The sequence below is a fragment of the Hevea brasiliensis genome, chromosome 9 (assembly GCF_030052815.1).
Source record: "Hevea brasiliensis isolate MT/VB/25A 57/8 chromosome 9, ASM3005281v1, whole genome shotgun sequence".
NCBI classification, from domain to species: domain Eukaryota; kingdom Viridiplantae; phylum Streptophyta; class Magnoliopsida; order Malpighiales; family Euphorbiaceae; genus Hevea; species Hevea brasiliensis.
Window position 1 is genome coordinate 33141639 of NC_079501.1, and position 13412 is coordinate 33155050.

The 13412-nt window shown below is 26.4% G+C and overlaps 1 protein-coding gene across 1 annotated transcript; it reads right to left on the reverse strand.

Annotated features, from left to right (window-relative positions):
* Positions 1–2910: 2910 nt before the first annotated feature.
* On the reverse strand, positions 2911–8177 carry LOC110651209 (cation/H(+) antiporter 18). The gene is made up of 4 exons (XM_058153709.1): positions 7397–8177; positions 5744–5966; positions 4377–5378; positions 2911–4276 (listed from the first exon to the last, which is right to left on the reverse strand). Exons 1-4 carry the CDS (start codon positions 7669–7671, stop codon positions 3062–3064), a joined length of 2715 nt encoding a protein of 904 aa, XP_058009692.1. The 5' UTR covers positions 7672–8177; the 3' UTR covers positions 2911–3061.
* Positions 8178–13412: the final 5235 nt, after the last annotated feature.

Here is a 13412-nt window from a genome sequence, read left to right on the forward strand (position 1 = left end):
TAAAACCTATTTTTCCAACGGATTATCAATAAAATAAATGCTGTTAGAAAATTTATCACTTATTAATCAGTGATAGAAACTTAATCCGTCACTATTTACTTTAACTTATCTCTTATCACTAATCCATCACAATTTTCGTTGCTATTTAATATAATTTCCAACGGATTTAAATCCATTAGAAATTCCAGTATATGAAGCCCTATTTATTTGTAGTGAAATGAAACCGAAGGTCAAATTGACTGGAGTCATAATTTAAAAGTTTGTTTGGGCTGATGACCATTTGTAAATGAAATTATATAAAAATTATTTTATTTATAAATGAACTAGTCATTTTACCCGCGTGCTGTATAAATTATTTATTATTTTTATTTTAATAATATAATTTAATGTATATTTTTTATTCTATATTTTCATAATTATAATGTAAAATTTTATTATTGTTAAAATTTTTAATTAAAATTTTATTTCCCGTGTTTATGTATAGTTTTTTAATAGCAAACTATTTAATTTTCACCACAAAAAAAAATTAATTTTACAACCGATTCTTGTAACTGACTGAAATTTATTATTATTAGCGATCGATTTATAATTGATTGCTAAAAAATTAGAAAAACATTGAATATTTGATTAGTAACTGATTTTAAAATCGATTGTTATTAGCAATCAATTTAGAGCATCGATTAATAAATTGAAAAGTTATTTTAATTAGTTTCAAAATTTATTATAAAGAAGAAGAAGATGATGATGTGGAAAGAAAGTGAAACCTATAATGATAAAAAAAAGTAAATTTTAAGTAAATATTTAATGCCACATCAACAGAATTTGATGGAGAAAGATAGGAAAGTCATGGTTTATTAATAAAGCGAAACCTCAAGTACCACATTGTCACAAAGTAAAATACAAATCCTAATGTGAAAAATAGATAAAATCACAGGGTTCTTTCGTAAATTCCCCTGTAATTTTTAATCATCTAATTTCAGCCAAATTAAGTCATAATTTCACTATGTTAAACATGGGTCGTTAAAAATCAGTAGTTGATTATTAATAAATAAAATAAAATTTTTACATATTATATAATATAAAAAATTTTGTTTATTATTTTTTTAAAAAAAGTAATTTTCACGTTGGGTCTTCAATTCATCTCTAGATTTATTCATGGATCTTCAAGTTTGGGAGCATGTGAATTTGAAAATTGAAAATCGGGAAAAGAAAATGTAGAGATGTTTGGTGTAAAGGTTGGAAGGTTCAATGCCTTATTTTTAGCTTCCTAATGTCTGTTAAAGCTTCATATTTTTGCATGAAAGCTGAAAGAAGAAGAATAATTAGCAAATGTTAATATCTATGCATATAATTTTACATCAAACCAGTAATTTTCCTTGTTCAACATCCAGTAACAGATTATGGCATAAGATGGAAGTGAATGTTAAACGAGAGAATTAAAAATGAATCCATAGTTTGATCCAACTTAACTTTCTGGCATTTTCTTTTTCATGTAACAGGAAGAAACAACAATTAGAAAATAGAATCACTTAGACGCCGAAATATATAATTTGTATAAGATAGTAAGCTCTAATATGCAAGCATCAATTGCTTTCCTCTACCTTAGCAAGGGAATTCTAAAAATGTCAAAAATAAATAAATAAATAAAAACAAAAAGGAAAAAAAAAAAATTCTAAACAGAGCATCTAAACAACTCTCCTGAGCAATAAAGAAAGGATAGAAATCATAAGTATTAGTAACAACTCTCCCCGAACACTGCAAAATTCTCGAGGTTCAACTTCATCAGAGAAAAATTCCAACTATGGCTCTACAGCACCATATCTTTAGAATCATCAACTTTGAGTGGCAAATTGCCCAAGCGTACATCCTCCCAAAGCTTGAGCTCCGACAATACACGATAATTGTAGGAAGAATGTTAAGATCTTTATGCTTTTGATACCACTTGTTGAAAATTGGAGCATGAAATGGATGGACTTACTTGAGGGAGACTTTTGTTATGAAGGACTAAACTAGAATTTTACAAATCAAGAGCACTCGCTAAAACTTATCTCACACACGTCACACCCCTTTCATCACACTAAGCACTCACACATACTCTCACATGCAGACAAGACATTCTCACACACTCACCCTCTTTTCTCTCGCCCTTGAGACTCTCTCACTTGCCTCTCTTGGACTTACACCCGTGATCTGCGTTCTCACCTATTTATGCAGATTTGAAAGTCGGCAAACTTGTAAGTCCACGTGCACACCACTTTCATCACACTAATAAGCACTCACATATAACGTACACACCAGACATTCTCACACACTCACACTCCTTTGTGTTACACTTGAGACTGTCTCACTTGCCTCTCTTGGACTTACACCCATGATCTGCATTCTCACCTATTTATACAGATTTGAAAGTCGGTTATCTAGAATAGTTTTCAACTTGTCGTCGGATATATCATCTTGAATGGCGATCGCTAAAGTTTCTTCAACACACTGAATTCTTCTACAACTTGAAGGAATTTTTTTGGGAATGGTGGCATATTTCTAATAACCATGAAAATCCCTAGGCATTGTTTTCGTGCAAGTTTTTGCAGAGCAATATATAGAGAGTTCAAAGATTTGAGAAGAGTTTTTTTTATGGGTCTTATGAAAAAAGATACTATGACACTTAAAGATAATGGGTTTATGAATCTCATTTATATGTCTCTTACTTAGAAATTTTACACTTAGGTATTCTTAACATATTGAAATTACAAGAAACTATTAAAGAACAAGTAGAAATTCTATACTTGCATATTCCTAACAGTGAGAATCATAAAAGACTACCAAAGAAACAATACAAAGAGAGGATGGATGTTTGATATGAGTTAATCACATGCTAGCACGTATGATATGAAAATTGGAAGACAAATTAACTACTAAGTTAAACTTGAAGGTCTTATTAAGGTGTTGGGCCTTAATTTAACTTCTTTCAAACATATTGTAAGCGGTCATCATTAACTTCATTTCTTATTTAGATATATATTGAAACTTGCACGTATGGGGAACATTTTGGCTTGAAGCCAATCTACCCAGCTTCTGCATCATCCCCACGCAGCTCTGCAATCATTGTGGAGCTGCCAGAAGTGAGTTGAGATGTTGGACTATTATATTGCTGCACCACCAGGACAGATGCTGAAGTTGAAAAATCATGAGAAGTCAGGAGGTTGCCCACAGGACCCAGTTCAGGCCATTCAACCTTTTCAGTCAAAGTTGCAGCTACAGGACCCTCAGGCATTCGACCTACAACGAACAGATTGCACCGACTGAACGCCTTAACTACTTCAACAATTTCTTTAGCACTATTCACTTCTCTCTCTTCAAATTTGACAGAGTCGTCATCTGAATTCTTCTTGAAGATAGCTAGAAATGTTTTATCGGCTGAATCAGATGAATTACTGAATTCCCCCGTTATATCAATTTTGACCATCTGCCGCAAGATATCATTGCTTGCTGTGAAGTGAATGACAATTAAACTGACTCCAGGGTGCTCAGCCATTCTTGCTCCATAAGCAAGGGCTTCACGATCATCATGTCCACCAAAAAATAAGACTGTTACAGTGGAGGAAACATTGCTTGCAGATACATGTGTGCTTCCACCCAACCCACGATCCAGCAAAATTCCAACTGAGCATGGAGCGTGCTCAAGAACCCTCATATTGACCCAACGAAATTCATTTCTAGTTGTCTCCAATGTCCCGTCCAACCTCTGATGCTTGTGGAACGGGAGAATTATGATTGCAGCCCTTTTCATTTCAGCACTTGTGCAGATATCCTCGTGCATGTCATGCATTGCTGAGATTGCTGTCATTGGACGAATAAACACACGGTTCAGCTGCCTAAAAGCCTCAAAAGCAACAACTACTTGGTTGTCATCAGACTGCTGCAACTTATTCCAAAAGGGTAGTCCATTCTTTCTCGCCTTATGGACCATAAGGATTGCAGATGTCCTCTCAGAAAGCTCCATAAGGTGCAGTGCATAGACACAAAGTCCTTGCCTCTTCTCAGTTCCACGTGAAGCCTCAATGAGATTGATCATTGTCGGAATGTTCAAAGAACTATGGAAACATGCCAAAATTCGAAGCTGAGTATCTGGGTCCTTTCTCTCAATTGTTCTGTGCTTATAATCAGCACTAATCGCTTGTTTAGCTGGTTTATATACCGCTATAACTATAGGCGTTGTGATAAAGGTTGTGAAGATAGCCATCAGAACACAGATAGCAAATGTTTGATCATTCAGGATCTGCAAGGTATCAGAATAAATCATTATAATCATGAATTGGAGAATATAAGAACAAATTACTTTAACAGGTTAATCAATAAATTTCTGAATTTGAATTTACCTCTCGATCTTTACCTATGTTGAGGACAATGAGCTCCACCAAGCCTTTAGTATTCATCAAGAACCCCAGAGTTATAGCTTCCTGAACAGGGATTCGGCCTAAGAGAGAGACAACTACAGTCCCAACTATCTTCCCAAAACAGGCTGCACATATGACTAAAACCAGTAAACCCCATGATTGAGCCCCTTGAATTGTGGCTACGTTGGTCTTCAATCCGCTGGAGACGAAGTATAACGGGAGGAAGAGACCAGATACAAGATCTTCAACTTTTTCAACAAGAGCACCAGCAAATGGTCCCTCTTTTGGGATAAGAATTCCAATCACAAATGCACCAAAGAGGGCATGAATTCCAATAGAATCAGTGCAAAACCCTGCTGCCAAAACAATAGCTAATGTAGCACAGACATACATTTCATTTACTGGCTCACCCTGACGACAACGATGCGCCATCCATTTAAAGACAGGTGGGATAACGGCTACGCAACAGATAATAAATCCAGCCCCAGACAAAAGCACCCATAAAGATGTAAGGGGTGAATGTTCAGATCCAGAGAGGGCAATGGCAAGAGCAAGTAAAATCCATGCTGCAACATCATTTACGGCTGCTGCTGACATTGCCATTCGACCAACATCAGTGGTTAAAAGCTTGAGTTCTGCCAAAATACGAGCCAAGACAGGGAAAGCAGTGATTGAAAGGGCCACCCCCATGAATAAAAGGAATGGAGCCTCTTTAACACCTTCAGAGATAGTTTTACGAAGAAAAAATGATACTCCAATTCCTAACAGAAAGGGTAAGCTAATTCCTGCAACAGCTATGGCTAAAGCCTTTTTCCCTGTCCGTTGAAGGGACTTCAGGTCTAGCTCAAGGCCAACAAGGAACAGAAAGAAAAGGAGACCAAGATTGGCTAAAGTGTCCAACACCGTGAGGCTTCTGGATGGGAAAATACTATTGAGATAGTGCTTGTTCCGACCTAGAGCAGATGGTCCCAGCAGTATGCCTCCCTATTCAAAGAAGATGAGAAGTCAGAACAGTTTTAATTTACAGGAACCCATGGGCCCAGTTTCTTTTGCAAAGAGGTGGAAATATAATAATATGTATAGCATACTTCATGTATCCACTATGATTTACCAATTATCCAGAACTTTTTGAAGCATTGCATTATTGCAGATGCAAAGAAAGCATATATATATATATATATATTAAACAACAACCAAGCGATCTAGTTGAGGTCGGCAAAGAAAGCATGCATATACAATTCAAATAAAATAAAGAACGAATCATATTAGAAAGCGTTTTATTTGCACTGTAAAAGAGAACAGCAACTGACAGAACAAAAAACAGATTAAAGGAGGGAGAAGGGGCATACAACAATCTCAGCGATGACACGCGGCTGTCGCAATGGTCTTAGAAGAAAAGCAAGAATACGAGTGAGCACAACCACTAGAACAATCTGTATGATGGCAAGCGGCAGTGCATAATCAAGAGGATTATCCCCCTGGAAGATCCCGTTGGATGTAGCCTTCATGGGTGTGGGACATGATGCTTTTGCTGCAATTGAAGCCATTTTTTCTTTTTCTCTTCTTCCAAATCTCCAAGAAACACCGAAATTCAGGAAAAAGAAAAAGATTAAGCTCAACAGACTTGATTTCTCCTTTCTTTCCTTTTTATTTTAATGTCAGCCGGAGAAGTTCACGTGGTTTGGCTGACCAAAACAAACCCTTATAAAGGGGATTTTCTTTATAAAGTCCTTCACGAAAGCAACTTTCCTAAAGTGATTATTTGTAGCTTAGTTGAATTTAAAAGTACTGAAACGATAAATATCCTTTTATATGAATATTTAATTAAGTATAAGATATATAATATTTTATAATAAAATTTATAAATTTTTATATATTATATTTTAAATATATATAATTTAAACATTATATAGCATTATTAAATTTTAAAATATAAATTATTAATAAAAATATATTTTATATAAATTATTAATTAAAAAATATAAAATTAAATAATTTAAATATTATTAAGATAATAATTATTTGACTTTAAATAATTTAAAATAATTTAAATAAATTTTAATCAAATTTGAGATAAATTTAAGTATAACAATAATAATTTAATTCAAAATTAAGTTTGACTATGCGATTTTTATGGTTAAATATCACTTTTTGAAAAGTAGGTATAGAAAATTCATTTCCTAATAAATGGAAAGTTTAAATTAAATAAAATCTTATTTTTTAATATATAAATGACACTAATTTCCATCACTGCATTTTTAAAATGTTTTTAATTTTGTTTGTTAGTGATTCATCGGATTTTTTTCCTCTAATTTAGTCTAATTTCATTAATATGTTTCCATTATATGGGCTGTGCAATTAATGTGATTTTAAATCATTTGTTTCATTGATATGTTTCCATTATATGTGGGGGTGGAATGAATGTGACTTAACATTGTCTTTCATTATTTATAATTTTTATAATTATATTTTTTATTATTTAATTTAATTTTATAATTTATATAATTTTAAAATTTTTAAAATTTAAAATTTAATTTTTTTTACCTAATTTAGAGTTTATATAAATTTAAAATTTTTAATCCTACTTATATTTAAATTCTACTTAATTAAATTTTTATCATAATATAATTTACAATAAAATTTTATAAAAATACCTTAATAATTTATTTTATTTAAATAATAAGAAGGTATTTTATTTTTATAAATTACTTTTTTAATGAATCTTAATATATTTTTATTTCTGTCTTATAATTATTTATGTAAAAATATTTTAATATGATTATATTTAAATGTACGTAAATAAATAAAAAAGTCAATGGCCAAAATTAAACCTAAATCCTTCTCTAATTCCTACGTGAAAAATGGGTGACCCAATATATGAAATTTCTTTGCATAATGCAGAAAGTCCAAGAAAATAATAAACAAATATATGGGAAGAAACAAAACAATGTCAGTGAACAACCAACAACCAACACTAGGAACAACCAAAAACCAAGAGTAACCTGATCACCCAATAGGAATCCCAATAGTGAACCTCTCTAAAACGTGAGCCCGGCATGATCACCGGGACCGGCAAGGGAAGCAAAGTATGGAATTCAGGTAGCTTCCGGACCTCATCCGAGACTCTTCTACTTAAATTCTTCCATAAAGAATGAACCTCCAGCGCCCATGCCCTCCCCTCCGGATTCTTCACCTTATCCAAGAATCCGTCGGGCTCCGGAAGAAAATCGGGTGGGTCAAAGTACAGCACATCCTTCCCTGCACCCTGAAAGTACATTGCTAAGACCCCTCCAAGTCCTTAATCGAAACTGTCCCATTTTCACTCCTTGGAAGCCCATGAAAGGCCTTCTCAGTTGTTGAGAGATTGAATTTTAAGGACAAATCAACGTAAAGTTTTGGATCCAAGTGTCTCTCTCCAAAAGTTGAAAGAGCGGTTTCTTGCACACGTACAAGAAAGGTGAGCAAGGGTGTTGTGGGAACTACAGGGTCTATGTCCTTGCATCTGGTCAAAGATTTTGACAGGGCCATGGTTGGCAGCAGGGAAAATAAAAAGAAAAGCAAAAGAAAAATGTGATCAAGATTTTGTGCCATTCTTGAAATGGAGTGACTGTGAAGGTTTGGTTAGAGAAGGAGCCATGATTGGTATTGGATATATTATGATGGAGAGGAATTTCAAGAAGCAGCCGGCAGTTGGAATTTTATGGGCTTTGGCTGGATTTTTTTCTTGTTATTTTCTTGAATGAAAAGCTTTCAAGACTCCTAGTTTGTTCTGTTTGCTGGGATTTTCTGTGAGTAGTGGGGAGACGCCAAGTGCTGCAGTCTAATTGGAACGATTTATTTAACCAAGGTCGACCTTTTGTTTTCCTTTTTTTTCTTCTTTTGGGATTGTTCACGCGAATGCAAAGAATTGATTGTGGATATTAAAATTGTTAAAATTTCCTTTTTAGTGCATTTAATTTTAATGAAGGATTAAATTTGAAATTTTATCATTTTAAAGATTATTTAAATATTATTAAATTAAAATTTGTTAATAAAATAAAAATTTTAATACTCGAAAGTTAATTTAAGAATATTTCTCCCATACCATTTTTAGTAAATAAAATTTCTAAAAAGCAATTAAGAAAATCTTAAATATCCCCTATTTTTTTATTGTGATCCGAATCCCGTGAATGGCATTGATTTTTGAATAGCAGAAAGCATAGGTCATATAAAAATTTATTTATTTTTAGTTATAATTCAAATGTGAAATAGAGCAATTAACTTAATAATCTTAATAAAATTTAATTTATTTTTCCTAAAAAAATATTTAATTTGTTTTAAGAATTCTTTAAATTTATATTAATTATTAGTTACGTGTTCATGTTGAATGGTACATAATGTTTAATTTTAATAAAATATGTATTTATGAGAGAGAAATTTCTAAATTCAAACATAAATTTCATGTGATCACATGGGCACCCATTGAAACTTTCTTAAAATATTGAAAAATTTACAATTTGATCAATAGATTTTCCTTTATATTATATTTTAATTCTTAAATTTTAAAAAATTAATTACTTAATTTTTAAATTTTATACTATATTATATTTTAGCCTCTTTATTCTTCGAAATTAATTATTTAATCTTTAAATTTTATACTATATCATATTTTAGTTTTAATTCTTTTATTAATGGATGAAAATATCGTAAACATTAAAATTATAAAGAATAAATTATTTTATATATTAAAATTAAAGAGATTAAATAATTTATTTCTCAAAACTTAGGAATTAAAGTGTAATATAGTATAACACTCTGAATTAAAGTGTAATATAATGCAAGACTCAGAACTAAATAATTAATTTCTTAAAATTTATGAACTAAATAATTATTTTTTTAAAATCTAGAGGCTAAAGTATAATATATAAAAAAATTTAGAGACCAAATTATAAATTTTCCTTAAATATTCTTCTAAAATAATTCCTTTAAATATCAAAAAAATAAAAACATAAAAAAATTCTGCAATTTGAATATTTTAAATAAAATTTTATAAATAAATATTTTAGATAAAAATACATATATTTAATTTAAAATTATTAAATTCATTTTATATAATATTAAATTTATAATAAATATATTTATTAGTTTGTATTATGATATTATTTAATAAAAAAATAAAATTTCTGAAAGTTTAAAAGGGAAAGGTTGTTTAGTCAGTTCATGTACAGCAGAAAAGTATAACGAAGAACCACAAAGAGCATTAGCTCTGGGAACCCAAGAGAAGACTCATCAAAGACCAGAGTTTGATCATCATAAACAATTCAAGATTAACCCAGAATCGACAGAGAAAGATAGACGAGGAAAGGTCACAAAATGAAGCTCCTCAGAATAATATATTCAGCTCAAGCTTTGTAAGCTTCTGAAATTGGAACGACATTGGCCATAATATTTAAATTCTACTTAATTGAATTTTTATCATAATATAATTTACAATAAAATTTTATAAAAATACCTTAATGATTTATTTTATTTAAACAATAAGAAGATATTTTATTTATATAAATAACTTTTTTAATGAATTTTAATATATTTCTATCTCTATCTTATAATTATTTATGTAAAAATATTTTAATATAATTATATTTAAATGTACATAAATAAATAAATAAAATCTAATTTTTATTAGCCAAACATATGAATATTTTTATTAATATTTTTGAAATTTTATTTTAATTTAACTTCTTATAATTAGTTTATTTGCAAAACATTTCATATAAAATAAATTTATATTTTTTAATTATAGATATATTTCTAAAATTTTTAATTATTATATTAATATATATGTTAGTTCTAATTAAAATTGAATTTATAAATACTATATAAATACTACTATATTTATTGATAAGCTTAAAGATTATAAAAAAATTCATGTTGATTGATTTATGAAAAAATATTTAATTAGTATGTACTATATAATAAAATTACATGAATATAAATTTTTAAATAATATATAATTACATATAAAATAAATTATATATATGAGAAAAAATTTTAAAAAATAAATATATTATTTAAAAAATTAATAATTAACATAGTATATTAAGCTTGAGTTTAATTATGAAATTAATAGAATTAATAGAATGATTAGAATTTGTAATATTAAATTTTTTATTTTAAAATAGTACATTATTAAAAATTAAAAAAAATGCTCTATATATATATAACATAATTATTTTTTAATTTTTAATACTATAATCTTATTCTAGCATGGTAAATAGTAAATACGTATAAAAAGAATTAAAAATTATAATTTAAATATAGAGTTGTTATTTTAATTAAATAAATTTGTATTTAAATATAAACACAAATTAATATTTTTATTTAAAAAATAGTGTAATTTTGATATGAATACAAGCATTACATCATTTAATAAAATTTTTATTTATTTTGATTCAACAACTTTCTTATTAAAATTTAACGTTTACTTCTGAAAAAATAATGATAAAAACTTTAATTTAAAAAAACATTATAAGTTTTTTTTTTAAAAAATATTTTATTGCAAATTGAATAATTATTTATACTTTTTTTAACATAATCATTCTAATTAAAGATATTAATATACTAACGTTAATGCTTATTATTCTATTAATATTGATTTTTTATTTTTTATATAAAAAGAAAATTTTAGTTAAAAATTTATTATTTATAAAAAATTTATTAATGTTAATATATTTATCAATATTATTTTTAAAGTTTTTTTCATATCATAAGAAAATATAAAACTATATAAAATATTATACATCAAATAAAAATCAATAATATTGATATTTATTAATATGAGTATCCATAGTTAATTTTATTAAATAAAATTAAAAAATCAAATAAAAAATAACTAGAAATTTAACATTATATAAAACTATACTAAATTGAGTTTATTACTATCATGTATAAACTCTTAAATGGTGTTGATAAAAGTTTAGATTTTTCACGCTAATCATATATGTTTTATAAAAAATTATATAATGCTAAGAGCCAATTAATTTTGATAAACTCATACATTTAATATGATAATATAGGAACTAACAAAACTATAAGTAGTTAAATTTATATATTTATAAAATACTTACAATTATAAAACTATATTATAATAATAACTTTTTCATAATAAATTTCACCCCTATAATTTTTTATTTTAATTAGTGTACTTTCATTTTAACTTAATCTAAAAATAATAAGTATACATACAATATACATATCATAAAAAAATAAAAAATTATTATGTCATCATAATAATAATAAATATATTATAATAATAGTATATCATATAAAAAATTATATATAAAAATATTAAACTATAATACATATACAATGAGTATAGAAAATGTGCAATGCACATTTAATAAAAAACTAACTAGTAATATATAAATGTACAAAAGAGAGGAAAACATTGGGATTGGCTAAAATACCCCTAACAATTTAATATTACTACAACAAATGACTAAATTTAATTAGCTATTATAATTTTTTTTAATAATACATTTCAACAATTCTAATTCTAATACAATTATAACTCTAAATTATATATATATATATATATATATATATATATATATATATATATATATATATATATATATATATATATATATATATATATATATATAATTACAATTCAAAATATTGTGAGTGTTCAAATTTTATTTACAAAAACACACACGCATATAAACAAGCATAAAAAATATTAAACTCTGATTTATTATGTGTGATATTTTTTTTGTTAATAAATGATTATTTAATAAAATAGCATTTTATTAAATTCTTTTTAAATAAACTCTAATTAAAATTCTTTATATTGTTAATTATTATAAAAGTTATTTGATTATTTATAATGATTACTATTTTATTTATTCGTTATTTAATATTAATTATTTGTGATAATTATTATTATAATTGTTTGCTCAAATTGATTTGTGATTGAAAATTATATTGGAGAATTATTAATGGTAAAATATTCATATGTAAAATTAAAATTCTACTATAATCATAGTTATAATTCTAATATAATGATAATTTTAGATTTTAAAGTTTAGAATTTAATATCACATATTGATGATAAAAAAATTAAATAAATCATTACGAAACTAAATTGACGTAGAATTATAGTAATGTTAAAATTTTTATTTCAATTTGATAATTTATCTAAATTGACAGTAGATTGTTATTGTGGATATATTTATTTATTTATTGTATATTAATAATTAAATTTAATTATAACAGATAACTTTCTATAAAAAAAAAATTAAATAAATCGTTACGAAACTAAATTGACATAGAATTATAGTAATGTTAGAATTTTTATTTCAGTTTGATAATTTATCTAAATTGACAGTAGATTGTTATTGTGGATATGTTTATTTATTTATTGTATATTAATAATTAAATTTAATTATAACAGATAACTTTTTATAAAAATATAATCTAATTAAAGATATAATAAATCTTAATTTAATAGTTATTTATAATTTTAATTTAATTAATATTTTTATTTATAAAATTAATTAAATTAATATTAATATTTTAATTTAATTTAATTTAAATAATGAATATTTAATATTTAATATTTGTATGTAAATTATAAAGAGAATAATTAAAAATGTGTAGAGATAAAATTATCATTGTTATTATTATAAGATAGAATTTTTAGGTAAAAATTATTTTCAATTTTTATTATAGAATTTAATATTTTAAAAATTTTTATATTTATTGAACTATTTTTTTTATTAAGTGACATTAATCTAATATAACATAATAAAAATTATTAAAAAATTACATATAAAAAAATTAAATTATAAATACTAATAACGAGTAGAAATAATGTGTGTAGCACATTAAATAAAAAAACTAGTAATATAAAATTTTAAATCAAATAGGTATCAATAAATTATATAAATTAATTATAAAATAGCTATAATATTGAATTTTAATTTAAAAAAGTCTTTTTAACCTATATAGATATAAATATTTTTTTATTACAGATGT

What these genes read in the sequence shown, in the direction of transcription:
- LOC110651209 (XM_058153709.1), bottom strand. Translation starts at nt 7,671, where the DNA reads ATGTACTTTCAGGGTGCAGGGAAGGATGTGCTGTACTTTGACCCACCC. An exon ending in GTGTCATCGCTGAGATTGTT is followed by an intron (nt 5,379 to 5,743) that starts GTATGCCCCTTC and finishes TTCTTTGAATAG; the next exon opens with GGAGGCATACTGCTGGGACC. An exon ending in ACATAGGTAAAGATCGAGAG is followed by an intron (nt 4,277 to 4,376) that starts GTAAATTCAAAT and finishes GATACCTTGCAG; the next exon opens with ATCCTGAATGATCAAACATT.